At 53.3% G+C, this 18,778-nt stretch overlaps 1 protein-coding gene across 7 annotated transcripts; it reads right to left on the reverse strand.

Annotated features, from left to right (window-relative positions):
- Positions 1-697: 697 nt before the first annotated feature.
- On the reverse strand, positions 698-18,473 carry KCNIP2 (potassium voltage-gated channel interacting protein 2). 7 transcript variants are annotated; one of them, XM_021699465.1, is made up of 10 exons: positions 18,204-18,473; positions 5,448-5,543; positions 4,468-4,521; positions 3,685-3,809; positions 3,235-3,304; positions 2,994-3,064; positions 2,755-2,862; positions 2,465-2,569; positions 2,265-2,327; positions 698-1,953 (listed from the first exon to the last, which is right to left on the reverse strand). In XM_021699465.1, the coding sequence occupies exons 1-10, from the start codon at positions 18,274-18,276 to the stop codon at positions 1,906-1,908; spliced, it is 813 nt and encodes a 270-aa protein (XP_021555140.1). In that variant the 5' UTR covers positions 18,277-18,473; the 3' UTR covers positions 698-1,905. The 7 variants fall into 7 exon arrangements, with proteins under 7 accessions (XP_021555140.1, XP_021555139.1, XP_021555145.1 ...); XM_021699464.1 differs by having other exon boundaries at positions 704-1,953; positions 4,468-4,566; positions 18,204-18,276; XM_021699470.1 differs by lacking the exons at positions 4,468-4,521; positions 5,448-5,543 and adding an exon at positions 3,401-3,417 and having other exon boundaries at positions 704-1,953; positions 3,235-3,308; positions 18,204-18,276.
- Positions 18,474-18,778: the final 305 nt, after the last annotated feature.

Genomic DNA, 18,778 nt, shown 5'->3' on the forward strand with positions numbered 1-18,778 from the left:
GGCCCCTCTCCAGAAACAGCACAAAGAAAGGCAGCCATTCCACATAGGAAGTCTCTATTACCCTTTGTGTCACTTGCTCCATGGTGCCTTGGTCCACCCCATCTGATCCCTCATCATTCTTGGCTGGAGTATAGACACAAACTATGTCCATATTGGAGACAAGGTTGGGATGTTTACACAAAGGAACTTTCTTTAGAAACTAAAGGGAATCCCCCCTCCAAAGAAAGCACTTTGAGGTTAACTAAGATGTCTGTAAATTAGAAATTTTTGATTCAACTTGTAAGAATGTCTAGCCAAAAGACAGCTGGTTTGGCATAATCTTTGGGATATTAACACCCTGTCTCTCATCTCCTCTAAGGATGTGGGAGAGAGATTCACATGGGGACCTCTCTGAGGTCAGGTAGGTTTCCAACCCTTCCAGAACCTGTGTCTCAATCTCCTGCCAAGGGTTGGCTATGCTATGAAAAAGAGAGGCACTTTCTTTGGAATCTAAAAGGCTACTGTAGGTACAGGAATTAGTGTTGTGAGGTATGTGTGGAGCAGGAGGGACAAAAAGGCAGAGACAGCAGCCTGTGCATAGCCATTGTGTTTTATTGGATTGGTGTATTTTTTTATTTTACAAAATATACAGAGGAGCCAAAAATGCAAAGCAGTCAACAGTGTTCTGATGGGAAAGGGGGCTCCCTCGGGGCCCTTCCCCTCAGATCCTGACTGACTGGGAGGGTGAGCTAAATGGAACGAGCAGGTATATTAAAGGGTGGCAGCATGGCAAGAGTGGTCCCTGCCTTCTAGGTGTGTACGGGGGCATCTCTGGGTAGACTGAATAGAGCAAAAGAAGACCCTAAGTAGGAATTGAGGAGACTATGTGGGGGGTTGGAATAGAGCCTGGGTAGATCAAAGATTCTAGTGAATGCCCCCCCTCACAGGGTTCAGATGCTATGCCTGCCTCCCTCCTTCCCCTTTCTTCTAAGGCATCCACTGGATGGTCCCTGACTCACTCCATGCCTCCAAGTCTAGAAGAAATGGCAAATGAAAACTTGAGTTGTAGCCTTCAGACAGGGTAGCCTGAAACTTCGGCAGGTATCAGCTGGGACATCTCCCACCCATATTCCCCTGCTGCTGCCACCACCCACACAAACAGGAAGGAAGGAGAGGAAGGAATTCTAGGCATGAGCCAGACATCAGGATCCCAGGCTCTCCTGGAATACTGAGGAGAGTATGGAAATTTCTGGGGCATTTCCAAGGAGACAGAGTCTTCTGAAGGGCCTGGAACCCAAATTCTGATAGCCTGGGGGTGGTAGACCTATGGAGCTCAGAGCTATAGTCTGGCATGCCTGAGCTGTCACTGACAATCTCCAGGCCTTTCTGCACTCTACCCCAGCCACCTATGACCTAACCACCTGGCTCAGGCCTAAGATTTCTCCCTCTTCATTCTTGTCCCTCCTCCTATAAGGCTCTCAAAGGCCCTGGTCTGAAAGGCCAGTCAGTGCCATAGACAGAACAGACTCTCTGAGAAGGAAATCTTAGAGGAAATGCATATGAGATCAGGGATAGGGAAAGCACCATAGCCGAAGACATTCTGTCTAGTGTTGTAGTTTCTAGAGTGGGGATGGAAGGTGGAGACCATTTATTTCCTATAGCGGGGGTACCCTCAGCACTGAGTGTCAGGCAGGAAGGGGGTGGGAGCTGTTGGGAGTTGGGAACACCCCACAGATACACTCTGCCCATGCCCTGGCCCCTTTAGCTCCAGCAATCTGGACCACTGAATCCCCAGACTCTTAGATTCCTACAGCCCCCAGGGCCCAGCTAGGATGAGGACAGACCTGGGAAGAGAAGGGTGAGTTCCACCTGGACTAGGGCTAGAGTATAGTCCCCCCAGGACAACTGACCCCCTTTCCTGGGGAGCTAGATGACATTGTCAAAGAGCTGCATGGACCTCATGATGTTCTCGTCCTGTAGCCATGGTGGGGGAGAGGCAGATTGGAGAGAGAGAGAGAGAAATAAAAAAGAGCTTAGCAGGGACACAGAGAGGGACATTCACCTGAAATGGGGACATTCAGAGACAGAGAGAGGTGGCAAGGAAGGAGACACCCAGAGAGATCTGAAGTAGGGAAGGGACAGGCCTCCCCGAGTTGTGGAGGAACAGGACTTGGGAGTATGGGCAAGTTAGGGAGACGATACTCTGCCCAAAGGAGCTTTCTCCTACATCACTGAATTGGACCCTGAGTCCAGATCATGGAAATGTGGAGGGCAGGGGTCTGTACCTTTTGGCAAGACTCAATGAATTCCTCAATGGTCACCACGCCATCCTTGTTCCTGTCCATCTTCTGCAAAAAGGTAGTCAGGTAGAGAGAACAGGAGGGATGACAGGAGAGAGGCAGGCAGAACTCAGGTAAGTTCCCTGCCAGGACCTTGCCTCCTTCCCTTCACTCCAGGACCCTCCAGCCTACCCAGTCCCAGGCACCTGGAAGAAGCTCTCCACGTGCTCCCTTGGGGCCTCCTCTCGGAGTGCAGGATAAGTATACTTGCCCATCATGTCATAGATGGATTTCATGATATCAAGCATTTCCTATTAGGCCAAGAAAGAAAAGGATCCTTCCTCAGAGCCCCCAGCCTCCAAATCAGGAGGCCTAGAGCCTAGGGCAGACCTCACCCCTTGCTGGTGAAGCATGCATGGGTCACATTTTCCTCCTTAGGGCCCTATGCACCTCCCCCCACACATAAAAGCTCTCCAACTCTTCAGTTGCTCCACACCTCCTTGGTGATGCAGCCATCTTTGTTGAGGTCATACAAGTTGAAGGCCCAGTTTAGTCTGTCGTCTATGGTTCCCCGAAGAATCACCGACAAACCAGCCACAAAGTCCTGGGAAGGAGACAAGGGGGAACTGTATTTTCAGATACCCTTTACCCAATCCCCAATATGGGTTTGGCTTGTGGATCCTGGCCCTGAAGCCCCAAGAAGCAGGCCTCCCTGACCCACCTCCTCCAGCTCACCTCAAAACTGACGGAGCCATCATGGTTGGTGTCAAAGGCATTGAAGAGAAAAGTGGCATATGTGCTGGAGTCTGTAGGATAAGCATGGATAAGTTTGGCTTCCAGACAGGAGAGGACTTCCTACTTCTGTGGGGTTCCCCGAACCCCTCTTATTGCTTGGCATTCCCAGCCCCTCCAGAACCCTCTCCCCAACTCAGCCTAGAGATGGACAGCTGCTTCCTCTCAGGCCTTGTCCTCTCACCTCCTTGAGGAAAGAACTGAGAGTAAATCTGCTTGAAGTTCTCCTCATTGACAATTCCACTGGGACATTCCTGGGAGGTAGGAGGAAAGTTAGAAACCAGATGGAGTGCAGAAACAAAACCCCCTTCTACTAACCACCACCTACTCCATGCCAGAGGCTCCCAGAGAAGGAAAAGCTTCCTGTCTTCGGGGGGCTCACCATGCAGTTCTTTTAAGGAAGGCAAGACTTCTCAGTGCACAAGTTTTAAAAAATGGAACTAACCAGCAGGCCAGTCTACAGGCTCCACCTTGCCTCAAATTGGCAGGAGCCTCGGGCTAGAAGTTTGGTCTCTGGGGAAGAGGGGTCCCTCCTCCTCCCCTTCCCTCTCACATTCCTAAAGCATCCAGGCCAATCTTAGAAGTCCGAGATAGGCCCGGCCCCTCACCCAGTTTGGCCTTGCTTTGCACTCACATTCTTGAAGCCCCGGTACAGGACTTGCAATTCCTTGCGTGTGAACTTGGTTTGCTCCTGCAGCTGCTCCAGACCCTCTGGCCGGTGACACACCGTGGACAGTTCAAACTCATCCTCCACGCTGTCTGCAGGGGGGCAGTGTGGGGAGGGGGGAACAGCCGCGCCTCAGGCCCGGCCTCCACGAACCCTCTTCAAAACCACCGACCCACCCAACCTCCCCATCTCCAACACCAGAGACCAGCCTGCCAGTTCCTTGGACCCCGGTCTGAGGATATCAAGGCAAGGAGAAGACGCTGGTCAGCTTCCAGGTCTATCAGGTGGCTGGGCCCATGGGCAGGCCTGGCCCTGGAGCCAGGGGTCCGACTCATCGCTGGCCCCCGGGCCCTTGGCCCTCGTTGAAGGGGAAGGCCCCCAGCCCCATCTTCATCCCGGGAAGGGAGGAGTAGAAAGAATAGGTTCAAGAGGAAGCGTCTGAGGGTCCAGGCTTTGGGCCTTCCCTGACCCACTCAGATCCGCCCAGCCCCACACTTGCCCCGCCCAGATCCTTCTCTCCAGCCAATCCCCGCCTATCCCAGCCATGCTCGAGCCATGCCCCGCCCAGCTCCAGCCAAGCCCATCCAGACCCCACCCCTATCCTGCTCCCAGTAAACCTTAGCTAAGGCTTCATCCCTTGGCCCCATCCCAGTCCTGCCCCAGGCTCCCAACATCCAGTCCCCAGGCAAGTGCCCCCACCCCACGCTCCCGAAGGCCCCCGTCCCCGCCCCCACCAGGACAGTAAGTCACCTGGGTCCAGCGGGCGGGGTCTGTGGGGGCGGAGGGAAGCTGGGACTGCTAATGCTGAAGGGAGCGAACTGTCACCGAGAAAGTGGAAGACCCGGCCAACTGCAGACACACACCTCGCCCCTCACACGCAACAGCAAATCTCACAGACCTGCGTGTTACAATGCACACACACCCAGCCCCACGCGCAGAGGCACAAATAATGAACGAGCACAGACACACACGAAACAGACCCCCCACACACATGCTTGTGGGCTCACGCCTGTCATTTTCCCGAATCTACCCCCATGTGGGACCCAGTGGAATCAAACACAACGACACTCTCCAATAACTACAAAATGGGTCTCTGTGGCTTGCAAAATTCAGTATGATCCTATGGGGTGGGCAAGGCCCAATTGAGGAAACAGGCCTGGAGACAAAGTGAGGCCACTCAACTCGGGCCCGGCTGGGACTGGAAAACCCAAGTGTCCTGGCATCTGGAGGAAGACGGGATCCATCGTAGGCACCTGCATCCATCCAGTCAGGGCAGGGACGACATGCATCTCCAGGCCCAAAACATTCCCCAGGACAAAGCGGGAGGCCACAGTCGCAGACACTAAGCCACGCACAGACCTCACAGCAGACTGGTCTTGCCCGGCTACATTGGCCATACCCACATAGTCTCAGGCCTCAGCCCTGCCACGGGCTGTTTGGCCACGCCCAAACACCGGGGCTCACTCATTTTGCTGACCCGTGACGCCCACAGACACTTGGGCCCCGCCCCCAAACTGGCCCCGCCCCACATTCCGCTTGCTCCTGGCACTGAAGCTACGCCCTCCCCACACTGGGACCTACCGGCGCCCACCCACCCCCACCGGTCACGCGCGCGCACGCACACGCACGCACACACACACACACACACACACGCAGGCCCGCTTCTGTCACACTGGCCACACCCCGACACACACGGGCCCCGCCCCCGGAAGCACAGGAAAGGCACTTGCTTTCACTGACTGAGGGCAGGGCCTGGGGCCCGCAGCAAGGCAGCAGCTTGAGGAACCGCTGCTTCAGCGCTTTTTTAGTGGGCCCTGGAGGGTGGCCTGGGAAGAGAGAAGACCCCAGGAAGGCACATTAACCTCTACTATCCCTCCGTTCCCCTCCCCACCATCACAAATCAACCCTGAGGGGAAGGGGTGTTGGGAGAGGACTGGAAGAGAATGGTGAGAATAGCTGGGGCTGGGCGAGGGGAGCCCAGTGGGTTTCACAGGCATAAAAAGTCCACTCAGGCATCTTGTATAATGGGACGCAGTTGGGGACAGTGAGGCCACCAAGGGGAGGTGGCACTGGCCTCAGTGCCTGCTGACCCAGTGCCCTTGGCTCCGGTGCTATAGCTGGACGTCTGAGGGTGACGTCCAACCCAAGGACTGCCTGGGTAGGAACACCTCTCTATCTCTGTCTCTCTCTCTCTCTCTCACGCGTGACAAGCGTGTACAGTGACACATAGAATGATAAATCACAGTGATGGATGCCATACAAGGACAGCTTGATACCCAGCAACTCACTCAAACCCAATGGCCTAATCAAGCAGGCCCCAACACATGCACACACACGCAGGCACACACACACTTTGACATAGAATTCCTTAATACAAACATACAAATGTAGCCTAGGAAAAACGACACACACATATGAGGACCCACATAGGCCATCTTACATGCAGCATGATCAAACCATACAAAAACACATGGGACATCATGACACGGTGTGTTAAGCACACTATAATATACTGTGACCCTATAACATTATGACACATATCAAGGTCACCACGACACATACCCATATCATATTGTGACTTAGGTGCCCAGTTACCTAAGACTGCACATCACCAACAGAACCCATGTTTGTTCTGCCCACCTTTCCTTCCTATAACCCCTCATCCCAGAGCACCTGGAATCTCCCTACCAGTGGAACAAAGTTCCTCATCAGCTAACTCACCCACCCTAAAAGTGTGCCCCCTCTCATGTTTTTGAAGGTGACATGATAGCAAACTTTGAAGCAATAACAGACCTTGGAGATGAGTATTTTTTGTAATGTGGGGCTATCCAGAGCCACTGACCACAGCTCCCCTCACTTCCCCTTATTTACACCTGTGTCCTATAGCTCTAATTGCATCCCAGGGAGGGCTCTGCGTTGGTGTGCCTGTCTCCCGCAGCATCCACCTCCAGACTCCAGGACCAGAGTCCACAGGGCCCTAGCACACTGATCAGTCCATTCCTGGAGGGGCCCAACTTCCTTGGGTTGTAGGTTACTAGGGCATCCCAGCTCCCACGCAGGCCCCGCCCCCCCCAACCAGGCTCCACCCTTCAGGACCCGGCCCTACTCCCAGGAGGTAAGTGCTTAAAGTCAACGCCTCCCCCTCCGATACTTCCTTTCTTCCCCTCCCCCCGCAGAGCTATGGAGAGGTAGGAGGGAGACCATGGGCCGAGTAGGGGATCGATGGCGGCTTGGCCCCCAGCCCAGGGCTCCATTAGCCCCGACTTTGGTTTCCCGAAGCCGGATTGCGTCTGGGGCCTCCGGTGGTGTGGTCGCAGCTGGACTGGGAAGGGCGGGGGGAGGGGGACGGCACCGCCGCCTCTCCCAACCTCCCCGTCTTCACACTCCCCCCCTTCCCTGGTCCCCTCCCTGCTCCCAGGACTCCGTTTCCTCTAGGCTCCTCTGAAAGGTGGGAAGGGAAAGGGCTGCCTTCAGCCTACAGAACACCTGGGTTTCCTGGATGACCCCTCTTCCCACCAGTCTAAAGGGCATGGCACGGCACGTCAGAGCCAAATGGACTTCATCGTTTCAGGATTGGATGAACCCTAGTTCATCTAGGACCAACCTGCTACCCACCCCACTCCGATAAATGCAGCAGAGGATGGAAGGTGAGTTGGGGGTTTCCTGCTCTTACTGAACCCTAGAGCAGGCAGTTCATTGGCCCTTCCTCTTGTCTCCAGCTCCCTTCACATCTTTTCAGTTCTCCCCGGTGTCTACCCTATAACCCTCCTATCACGGTTCTTGCCTATTTTCCTGTCCCTGGTGGAACTAGAGAATAGCTGTGCTATGGAGCTGCACAATTCTTGGTGTGAAGAGGAGGGAGAGGCCAAATCTCTCAGGGGAGGCAGAACATGCTCCCCTCTGTATCTCCAATATCACTCTCTCCACTCGACTTTGGGGTGATGTGGAGAAGTGATTTCTCATTCCCAATGCCCAGGACCTGGAGATCCTGAGACAAACTGGGAGGGCAAGGGGGCCTGGGAAGCAAGGTCCCTGATCTGTTCTACCCCTCACCCTCCTGTCAGAGCTGATCTATAAATGTCTCATTCACAGTGTTCCCACTTGTGTCCCTCCTGAACCCACCCCCATCCCAAGCCTTGAGTATGGAGCTGGTATTTCCTCAGGGAACTCTGGGAACAGCCACACACACAATCCAGTACCCAAAGGGGCCCAGCCACACAACCTGTCCCCCTCAGGCAGTCATATTCACCATCTCACAAAGCCACATACCCTTTCCTTCTGACACATTAAATCACATCCCTGTCACATACAAAGGCTCACCCAGTCACACACTTTGTCCTTTTTCACACAGATGAACACATGGTCACACCCCCTGTATCTCTCACACGGAGTCCACACACACTCTGTAACCTACACCTGCAAGGATGGAAGTGTGGAGAGTCACACACGTCTTCAGAGCCATGGTGGGCCCCTGGCCCCAAAGGGACTCCCCCGAAGTCTGGTGTTATCTCAGGATCCCTGGAACCTCCTTCCTCTACTCCTGATAGCCCTGCCTGTTTCCAGACCTCTCCTCATGTCCCCAATAGATTCCCCTCATCTCCATACCCCAGTCCTCCCATGCTGTGCCCCTCATCACCCCCCCAAAACACCCTGGCCCCTGGCCCTCTCTCTTCACCTCCCTCAGACACCCAGCCCCCAGATTCCCTCCTCACCTCCCCTAGAAGCCCCTCCCCCAGTCCCACTCCTTGAATCTCCCTCTTTAGCTCTCTCAGATGTCCTGTTCCCCAAGCACCCCTCCACACCTCCCCCAGAAGCCCTGTCCCATCACTAACATGTTTACCCCTGCCCCCAGTCATAAAAGCAGAGTGACGCCCTCCCCAGCGCTGCGGGCTGTTGCTCCTCCAGTCAGCAACCCAGACACAGCCAGACACCTGGGTTACCTTCCAAGGAGACAGGCTCAAAAAGGCCAAACTGCTCCAGGACCTTGACAAACAGAGCGAGGACCACAAGCACAGCAACCATCTCCAGCCCTTCCAGGTTCATCGTGGGCCTGGGGCATGGCCCCCACCAGCTGAGGCTCAGACACACTGGCAGCCCTCCTCACACCACCTCCCCCTCAGGCTCCCCAGCCCGTGTAGGGACCGCCTGCAGCCTCCCTCCCCCTCTCCCTCCCAGCATCTCCTCCCTCCCCGCCCCCTCACCCCGCCTCTGCCCCACACGCCTCCCAGCCACGGCCTCTTCCTCTTTACGGGGCCAGTTCAGCCTACAGACTGGCATCTCAGGAGCCCTTGGCGAGAAGGATATGGGCCAGAACAGGCCAGGCCAGAGGAGGAAGGCAGTGACCTGCCTCTGTCCCTGAGGATAGCTTCCCCCAGACACCTTGTGGCTACTCTGCCAAAGGGAAAGGGCAGAGGGAGGAGCTATGCTGAGGGAGAGGGCAGGGAAGGGCAGTGTATGTGTGTGTATGAGGGAAACTATGAGCTGCACATGTATAAGTAATAGATGTATGTGGCAGAATATAAGTGTTTTCTTGTGTGCATTCCTGTGTCTGAGTGTAGGGAGAGTAGGTGTTTCTCCTCTTATGTGTGTCTCTGTGTGTGGTTTACACATGATCGTGTGTTGTCTATTAGGTGTGTGTCTTGTCTATATGGGTAAGTGACCTGGCTGTCCATGGTATGTGTGTGTGCGTGCCCTGGAGTATTTGAGTGTGTATGGGGTTTGAGGGGTACGTGTTTAGCAGGGCTGTGGGTGTAGGTCTGAAGACTGATAGTACAGATGTGTCCTATATTAGGATTATGGGTCTACAGTGATTGTGTAATTGTATCTGCGTGGAGCTGTATGAGAATATAAGCGGGGGGAAGGCAGTGACCTCTCCAGCCAGGAGGACACCGCCAACATCGATCGTGGTTGCCATGGAGACTGTGAGGCGGGAAGCCCTCTCTTTCCACAGGCCACAGATGGGGAAACTGAGGCCCAAGGGAAGGAGGATTAGGTCCAATAGCCTGGGCAGGAACAAGGCTGCTTAGCCTTATCATGACCCCCTGGGGAGAGGACTTATTGTGGCTACCTCTGGGCCCCACAGATTCAGATTCCTTGGGAGAGAAGAGAGTGAGCTCCTCCCTTCCTCTCAGCCAGGATCTGCCAAAGCCTTGCCTGCTCCTTGAAAACTGTTACGGAGCTGATGGAGAAGCCCAGAGGAGGAGGGAAATCTGAACCCTCCAAGGAAACCACCTACCCTCACCCCCTGGAGCATTCCCGGAGCCCCTCCCCCATCTTCCCTGCTCTCTGTCAGTGGTGGTGGTGGTGGTGGTGGTGGTGGTGTGTATGTGCCTGTGTGGGTGTGCGTGTTTGTAGGGGTGGGTGGGGGACGGCTCGCAGAGCCAGTGAGCCTCTGAACTACGGCTGGTGCTGGCAAACACTGACTGAGCATACACTGTGTTAGGTAACACACGCTGTGTGCTTACAGACATGATCATGTTTTTTTAAATTTTTTATTTAAATTCAATTTAGTTAACATATAGTGTATTATTAGTTTCAGGGGTAGAATTTAGTGATTCATCAGTTGCATATAACACCCAATGCTCATTACATCACGTGCCCTTCTATCACATTTTTTAAAAGATTTTATTTTTTAAAATTTTATTTATTTATTTATTTATTTTAAGATTTTATTTATTTATTTGACAGAGAGAGAGCACAAGTAGGCAGAGCAGCAGGCAGAGGGAGAGGGAGAAGCAGGCTCTCCGCCAAGCAGGGAGCCCGACGTGGGGCTCGACCCCAGGACCCTGGGATCATGACCTGAGCCGAAGGCAGATACTTAATGACTGAGCCACCCAGGCGCCTCTAAGATTTTATTTTTTAACTAATCCCTACACCCAACGTGGGGCTCGAACCTACAACCCCGAGACCAAGGGTCACATGTTCTTCCAACTGAGCCCTGCAGGTGCCCCCAGACATGATCACATTTAATTTTCATAATAAACCTATGAAGGAAGTACCGTTACCTCCACATTACAGCTGGTAAGACTAAGGCAAAAGGAAGTTAAGAAAATCACCAAGATCAGTAAGAGTCAGAGCCTCAGTTTTAACCCAGTTTGGCGCTGAGCCTGTGCTCTAAATCGTCACACTACACTGGCTCCCTTCTTAGCCAGCTTGCCCACTCAGGAGGCCCAGTTTAGGGGGACTGACCCCAGAGGGAGCCCTCTCCCTTGTCCAGCTCTGGGATGAGTGTGTCTCACCTCCAGCGGTGGGGTGAAAGTCTGGGTGGGACTGTCCCTACGACTTCATTTGAAGTTCACTGATCTGCAGTTCTACATGGCCACCACTGGGGGTCAGGCGTCCATCTCATACCTTATTTTACCCCTTCCTCATCCCCCACCCCGCAACATCTGTGGAAAGTGTGGAAAGCATGGGAAGAAGGGTATGCCACAGGCTGGCTTGGTCCTCTGCTTGCCCCTCCACCCCTCCTCCAGGAAGAAGTCAATCTAGGGACTGTTTTTGGCTTCTCACTCCTTAGAGGTTACAGATTTACAGATGAAACCAGCAAGTATCTCCCTATCACTGTCCAAATTCCATACCTGGCCTTTAATTCCCCCTACCCTCATCAGCAGATTCCTTTCTTTCCAGCCACTTTGGCCTCCTCACTGTCCCCCAAACACGTCAAACTCGGTGCTATCTCTGTGCCTTTGCTCCTGCTATGAATGCCTTCCTTTCTGTTCTCCTTCTGTTCTCTAGTTCTTACCTGACAGGACCTCCAGTCCTCAGCAGGCTCCCAACTACCTGAATTTCTAGTGAACTCAATGTTGGGCCTTCAAAACTTAGCACTGAATTCTGTAATGTTATTAAGTGGGAATAGTAAAAGGAGGCAGCATAGCATGGTAGGGAATAGTGTGGGCCAGAGGGCCAGATTCCCTGGATTCAAATCCTGGTTTTGTCAGTTGCCATTAACTGGGCAAGTTCTTAACCTCTGTGTGCCTGTTTCCCACCTCATATGGTTGCTGGGAGGAGTAAATGAATTAATACATCGAAAGCTGTTAGAATAACTCCTGGCACAGAGTAACTGTGAAGTGTTTGCACATTATTAATAACATAACATCTTCCCCCTTACATTTCTATAACTCTCAATTAACAAAGCATTTCCACAAACATTGTTATCCTGATGGCTTCTCATGACAACCTTATGAGGTAGGTAGACTGAATAGTATTGTGCCCATTTCACTGATGAGGTAAACCAGGGCCATAGAGATAAAGAGACTTGCTTGAGGTCACCTAGCTAAGATGAGAGGATGCATATTTGAACCCAGATCTTTCTGGATCAGTCCTGTTTCCTCAACTAGATTCCAAGCTCCTAAAGGGCAAAGATGTTTAAAAATTGGACTTATATAAACTGAATGCCAGGCTCTGTGGAACAAAGGTGAACTAAACAGGGTTCTGGCTTCCATTGGGTAGGGAGAGACAGCCCACTGAGAGAACTATAAGGCTTCTATTCACTCAAAAAATATGTTATGTGCCTACTATGTGGTAGGAACTGTTCTAGGCAGGCCATGAAATGAGCTATAAAAGCTCATTTAACTGTAAAAGCTCTCTAACTGGGAGGCCAGGGAAAACTTGGAGAGGGTATTTCTTGAGCTGGTTCTTAAAAGATGGCTAAATGTCAACAGTCTACCTTAACAAAGGGGTCCACATTTATTGAGCACATTTTGTGTCCTGGACACTACATATATCATCTCACTTAGTCCTCATAATAAACCTGAGAGGTAGGGTCTATTACTCCTGTGTTTACAGCTGACATGGTCAGAGTGAGTAGTAGTATACCAATTTTGCAGACGAAAGAATTGAGGCTCAGGGAAGTGATTTTCCCAAGATAGCACAGATGGAGAAGGATGGATCAAGACTTAAACCAGGACCAAAGATCTGCCAGTCTGTCCTTCCAATGTGTGTGGGGTCAAGGAACCTTGGATGACTGTAGCTTAGTTTGTGTTGGGAGAGCCGTAAGTGATAAGACCAAAATGGCTCAGATTCCATAGAGCCTTGAATGACAAGCCAGACTATCTGGAATGAAAGAGGGAGCACAGTCACATCTTCTGGTTCTCTGCTGCTGATTCACAGATAGAGAGATTGACAGCCTTGTAGGCTGTTGCCCTGTCCCTGGACCCTCCTCTTCTGTCTCTCACCCTCACCCTCAACATTCAGAGATCTTGACCTAGCCTCACAGGGACTCGGGGTTCTTAATCAACCAGGGCCCTGGTGGGAAGGTCTGTAAGTGAAAGAGTGAGTTGTTTTCCAGACTCTCCTTCCTCCCCACTGAGAGACCTTTCAAGTCCTAGGGCCCAAAGAGAAACTTGCCCAGATCTGTCCTTAAGCATCCCTGTGTCACTTAGCTCTTCACCCAAGGGAATGAAGTCTTAATGGAAGCACTTCAGGCAGAGTGAGGGCTCAAGGGAACACTATCTTGAAGCATTAGGTGGGCCCTCCTTAGGCCCCTCAAATCTCACTGCAGAGATACTCCTAACATTTAGTTGTTTATCTCTCACAGTTCAAACCTGGAATAATACTGCCTTATGAGGGGACCCACCCTATGTAGCTGTACCACTTTCATCAGTCCTTGACCCCTCAGTGAAGACCCCAGCCAGTGAAGACCCCAGAGCTCTTCTCTCAGCTCCCCAGCCCCATTCCATCCCCAGCCAGGCCAGAAGACACGGCAGCCCCCAGCTGCATTAGGTGATTAATGAACTCCCTAGGCTTTGGGGCTATTTTGGGGCCTGGAAGTCATTCCTGTTATGATTGAGAGCTGGCCCTGCCGGGCTCCAGCCATCTGTCACTGGAGACAGGTCCAAGCAGGGGGCTTGAGGGACGCATGCTCCCCAAGAGACTGCCAAGCATGGCTCTAGCTCAGCCCCAACTCCCCTCCTTCTGGGGACACATGGCAAGGAGAGGCCTCCAGGGGCTCAAGAGGTTACCACGGAGAGAGGCAGAGAACTACAGATCCCAGAATGCCACGGGGCTAGGTGGTTTTGGTCTCTCCAGGCCGGGTGGAGAGGTGATGCTAGGTTCTGTGGGCCTTGCCCAGGCTGCCCTGAGTCAACCCAGGTGGAGGTGTGCGTAAATTTCAGCAGTACCATGATATGATATCCACAATCCACATGTCATAAATTCGACACATCCCACACCAAGGTACAATCTTGTGAAGACTACACAACTCACTTAGTGTGACTCAGGAACCCTCAACCCAACTCTAAAGCACAAAACCCCAGGTACATGCAGTTTCAGTGTCACAGAATCCCAAAGATAGGCAACCCCGAGGATGCACAGACCCAGTGATTACAACCTGAGTGATGTATAACCCTGTTCGTACAGACTCCCAGAGATAGACAAAATGGTGACATACAATCCTTATGCCACGCAAGTCTATTCATCCCATCATTCATGAACTCACTAGCTGACTTTATGTTGGTCCTGTCCCACCTCAGGACTTTTCCCTTCTGGACACTGACCCCAGGCATCTTAAGATCCCATTAAACTAAGCAATTTAGTAAAGGGTTTGCCTTTTCCCTGTTCTGCTGCAAGCTTCCTCCTCTTATCTCTGCAAGGGGCCTTGCCCCTTACATCCACCTGCTAAGGCCCCCTCCTCTATCCTCAGTGAGAAGCCCTGCCTCCTCCTCCACCATTTGAGGGACCATGATGCCCCCTATCCTCTCCTCTTTGAAGACCCCTATCCTCCACCTTCACTATAAGAAACCCTATCCCTAGTTCCACTCTGTCAGGGAGCTTGCCCTTTAAACCCTTTCCTTTGAGGGATCCTGCTCCCTCCATCTCTGTGAGGGGCCCTTCCCCTCCCCACCTCTGTAAGGTTCTTATCCCACTTCACTCACTTTTTGAAGGGTCCAGCCCCTTCCTCCCTTCCTCATACCTGGCGACAGCGACCCAGTCACCAGCTGGTAGAGGGATCTCGCTGCCTGCCCTAATGGGCTCCGGCACCTGCGGGGGCATCGGTTCATGGTTCTGCTGAGAGCACACTGGCGAAGCTCCGCCCCCAAGGCCCGGGGAGGTCGGGTCTCCGCCCCCACTCCAGTGGGCCCTGCATGGGCGGCGCGGGAGGGCCGGACGGGCAGGACCAGAATCTTCCGCTCGCTCTCTCCTCTGGGCTGCAAGGGAGAAAACGCACCCTGGCCCCGTCATCTGAAGCACCCGTCCTCAAAGTTCCTAGACTGGGCGGGGTGGGGGAGGGGAGGACGGACTCTCTCAGCCTTCTTTGGGAATGTTTTCTGGATTTCTAATGGGGAGGGGAGGCACCTACGGGTTGTGAAAAAGGAGCTGGCGGAGGGGATAATGAACGTTACTCTTTATTGCCCCGCTGCAGCCCTTCCTTCTCTGCCTGTCGCACACCTCCTCCTCCCAATTTGGCATGGAGAAGCCATGGGGGGTAAGAGGACATAGTCGTCATGGCAACGTCCCACACTTCCATACTTCCTAAACCAATGGGAGAGAGCAAGAGGAAGGAGGAGGAACTGCACATTGTAGTGGGGTGGCAAAAGAGGCTGCTCCAAATCCCTTTCTCTCATAACTTTCGGTTTTGTGTCCCTCTGTCTTGCTCCAGTGGGTTCACATTCTCCCATCATATGCTGACCGCCAGCCAAATGCATGAAGGAAAAGCTCTCCTCCCCTCAGTCCCAGCCCCGACCCTTTCCAGGACTCCTATCAGGCTGTACCCAAAGGAAACCCTTTCAGGACCCACTGACGGCTTCAAACTGCTGGGACAGCCTACAGGAGAGACATAGTTCCACTCCTCCGACCGGGATCCTGTATTTTTGGCTAAAAATCCTACATTTATGATTTAGGCGAGAGTCACCTCCAAACTCCATGCAAATTTTGCCCCTTGATTTGGAGGCGACATCCCCATTTGGCATCAGCTCCGTAAGCATGGCTGCTCTAAGACCACATGGGGGCGCCCTAGACTGGGGAAACGATATTTACGAGCAGAGGGACCCGAGTTCAGGCCTTGGCCAGCCAGATCCCAACTCTCTCCTCATCTTCCCCCAGCTTCCGGCTTAGACAGGACTGCCACCGATTGCTGCTTTTTCCCACCACGCCATACTTCCAAGTAGCCCTACCAGGCTTGGAAGACCAGAGGGGGTAGATCTGGGCGGGGTGGGGCTCAGATTCTCCCCACCCCCACCAAAAAAAAAAAAATCTCCCCCAGCTTTGAGTCTGGAGGAGTGGGGGAGGAAAATGATCGGGTGTATACCCAGGATGCCTTGATGACTTAAGGACTCCCTCCCTGTCAATCTAATGGACCAGAATGACGGAAGCCAAAGACCACCCCCATGTCCATCCCAGGAATCCCGCCTGCACAGGGAAGGAACTTTGGGAACTAGGAAGGCATGGCAGTACATCCGTCCAGAAGGCTCTTCAGCACCTCGGACAACGACTCCCCTTCGGGCTTCAACTCCGGTGTCTCCAGGCACCCAGCACCTTATCGCCTTATCAGGGGGAGTCCCAACCACAATTGTCTCCTGCTGTAAGATAAGCCCTCCCTCGAAAGGAGAGCTCCTGGTAGTGCTGTTTCTACTTTCCAAGTCGTGTGTGGAGCTATCTACAGTGGGGATGCTGATGATGAACACCATTCCTGACACTTGTCAACATTTGACCTATTTCCCTTGGGAGGCAGACAGGCAAGACCTCCATTTTAGAGATGAGAAAAGTGAGACCCAGAGAGCAAAAGTAATAGCTCATTCCTGCACCTTGCAATACAAGTACTTCCCCACCTTCACCCAGTCTCTCTTTCAAATAGCCAAGTGGGGAGGGGATGGTTCCACTAAAGGGGAGAATCAATTAAAGCAGGAAGCAAACACTGACTAATGTGGTGCTCATGAGCAACTTGGGGCCCTAAACTCCCAAGGATCCTGGGTTGGTGAGAACACAGGTCAAGGCAGAGCTGGACCTTTGGATTCCATCACAGTTTGAACCACATCTAGGTCACATCTGGGGCCTGCTTGAGCCAAAGGGCTCTCCCTTCTGGGAGTCTCGGCATAGGAACTAGGACTTTCCCAGGGTCAATGAGTAGGGGAGACCCTTTCTCAAGTGTCTCAATTAGATCCTAGTTCTCTTCCCCATCCTGGAGACTTAACCTCACTCCCCTCAGGACAGACAAGGGTCATGGGCTCCCCCCACCTGCCCAACTTATTTCAGAGACAGGAGACAGTTTCCCTCCTCCCATTCATTGTTGGAGTTCCTGGGCAGGCTGCACAATGAGACAGAAAACACACATGGAAATGTATACAAGGTGACACAGTCACCCACACAAACACGTAGGTCTGCCTACCAAACCCAGGAATATGTGAGGGCACAGATGTACTCCATACTGTGGGAGACAGAGCACGCCTGGGCAGCAAAGTAGTTTGGGAAGGTCACACGGCACCTTCCAGGCCAAGAGCTTCTATCTCTGGGTCTGGAGGGGAAGCAAGAGGGAATGTTTTCCTTCAGATTGGATGAAGTTCTGAGAGGGTTGTTGAGGGTTAAAGGAGCTTCAGTTGAAAGAATGATATCTCAGTACTTTCTTGGGGGCAGGGGGCAATGACCCAAACACTAACCAAAGCCTCCCCATAAGGGCCAGGTGCTGTTCCTGGGAGCCAGGCTGGGCAGACACTAGAGTCCCTCCTTGAGTCCACCTGGGCTATTTGTGGAAAACATAGGGAAGCAGTGGTGTGCGGTAAAGGCCCCCTTCTACACCAGGAAACCAGAGAGGAAGCAAGGGTAAGACGAGTCACAGACACAGAACCCCACTGCAGACATTGCCACATGAAAGTACACAATCAGCATGAACTGCCAATATAATCTGCATAGTCTCACAATCACAAAACAATACAATCTACTTTAACAAATGCTTGCCCCAGGAGGGCCACAGTCATTAAAGTCTTACAAAGACACATACCCCCATAAAGTGAAGCCCTGACACATTCTGATTGTCACATGCCACTGCATACAGAATCACACACTCAAAGCACAGAGTTGCACATACAACAGAGACACATGGTCAAAACAACTTCATTAGTACAACAGAGTCCTACACAACCTCAAACATCTGACAAGATCATACAATTGCACAGCCAACAAAATCACATTCACCCTATCACCAAGCCTAGGGCACATGGCAACCAGCTGAGGGAGGCGCACACACATATACACACAGACACACACAAAGAATGACAGGCGCTCACGCACGTAACACCTCCCACTCCAGACACTCTCCTAGCTTTGTGTCACACACGCCCACACCTGCTGCCTCTCCCCACCTGCCCGCCTGTCTCCCCCACCCCCCACGGGACCCAAGGCTTTGAACCCCGGTGTCCTGCCGCCCGGAACAACCTGGAGGGTGCCTGGGAATAGGGTAGAGTGTGAATAAGGGCCTGGCCAGGGTCAGATAGGCTTAAGGGTCTGCGGGGATGGAATCTACACTCCCTCCCGCGACCCTTGAGCCCCTGACTCACCTGTGAGCTGGTCATAGGATCCGTCCAGGTCTCGGGAATCGGACAAACTCTCCTTTCGGCCTTGGCCCCGCATGGCCCCCGGCGCCCCCGTCCCGTCCCGCCTGGGCCGTGGGAGGGGGCGCCGGGTGGCCAAGATAGGGCGCTCACACGGCGCCCCCTGGCGGCGTTGCACGCTGTCTGAGCTGGGGCTGAGTCTGGGATGGACTGGGGTCCTGCCGGGGGTCCTGGGGCAGAAGCCGGAGGCTTGGGCAGTAGGTGAGCGCAGAGCCGGAGGCAGAGCGGAGCTAAGCACGGAGCCAGAGCCAAGCCGCCTCTCTCCTCCCGCCCCCTCCCCGCGGCTGTCACCGCCGCCTCCCCCCTTTGGCGCTGCCGGGATTGGCTCCCCCTACCCCCCGCCCCCTCCTCTTTGCAGCTCGGGGGAGGAACCCGGTGAAAGGGTGAGCTGGGAAGTGCGGGGAGGGAGACTGGTTCTCCAGCAACACTACCCCCTAAACCTGAAGCCATGGGTCCTGGCGGTGGAGGAGGGAGCAGGGCCAGAAAAGACCCACTGTGAGGAAACCGTGCCCCCCCCACCC

This window comes from Neomonachus schauinslandi, chromosome 6 (genome assembly GCF_002201575.2).
Source record: "Neomonachus schauinslandi chromosome 6, ASM220157v2, whole genome shotgun sequence".
Taxonomy (NCBI): domain Eukaryota; kingdom Metazoa; phylum Chordata; class Mammalia; order Carnivora; family Phocidae; genus Neomonachus; species Neomonachus schauinslandi.

What these genes read in the sequence shown, in the direction of transcription:
- KCNIP2 (XM_021699464.1), bottom strand. Translation starts at nt 18,276, where the DNA reads ATGCGGGGCCAAGGCCGAAAGGAGAGTTTGTCCGATTCCCGAGACCTG. An exon ending in ATCCTATGACCAGCTCACAG is followed by an intron (nt 5,544 to 18,203) that starts GTGAGTCAGGGG and finishes CTCTCTTCCCAG; the next exon opens with GCCACCCTCCAGGGCCCACT. An exon ending in ATGGCTGCATCACCAAGGAG is followed by an intron (nt 2,570 to 2,754) that starts GTGTGGAGCAAC and finishes TTGGCCTAATAG; the next exon opens with GAAATGCTTGATATCATGAA.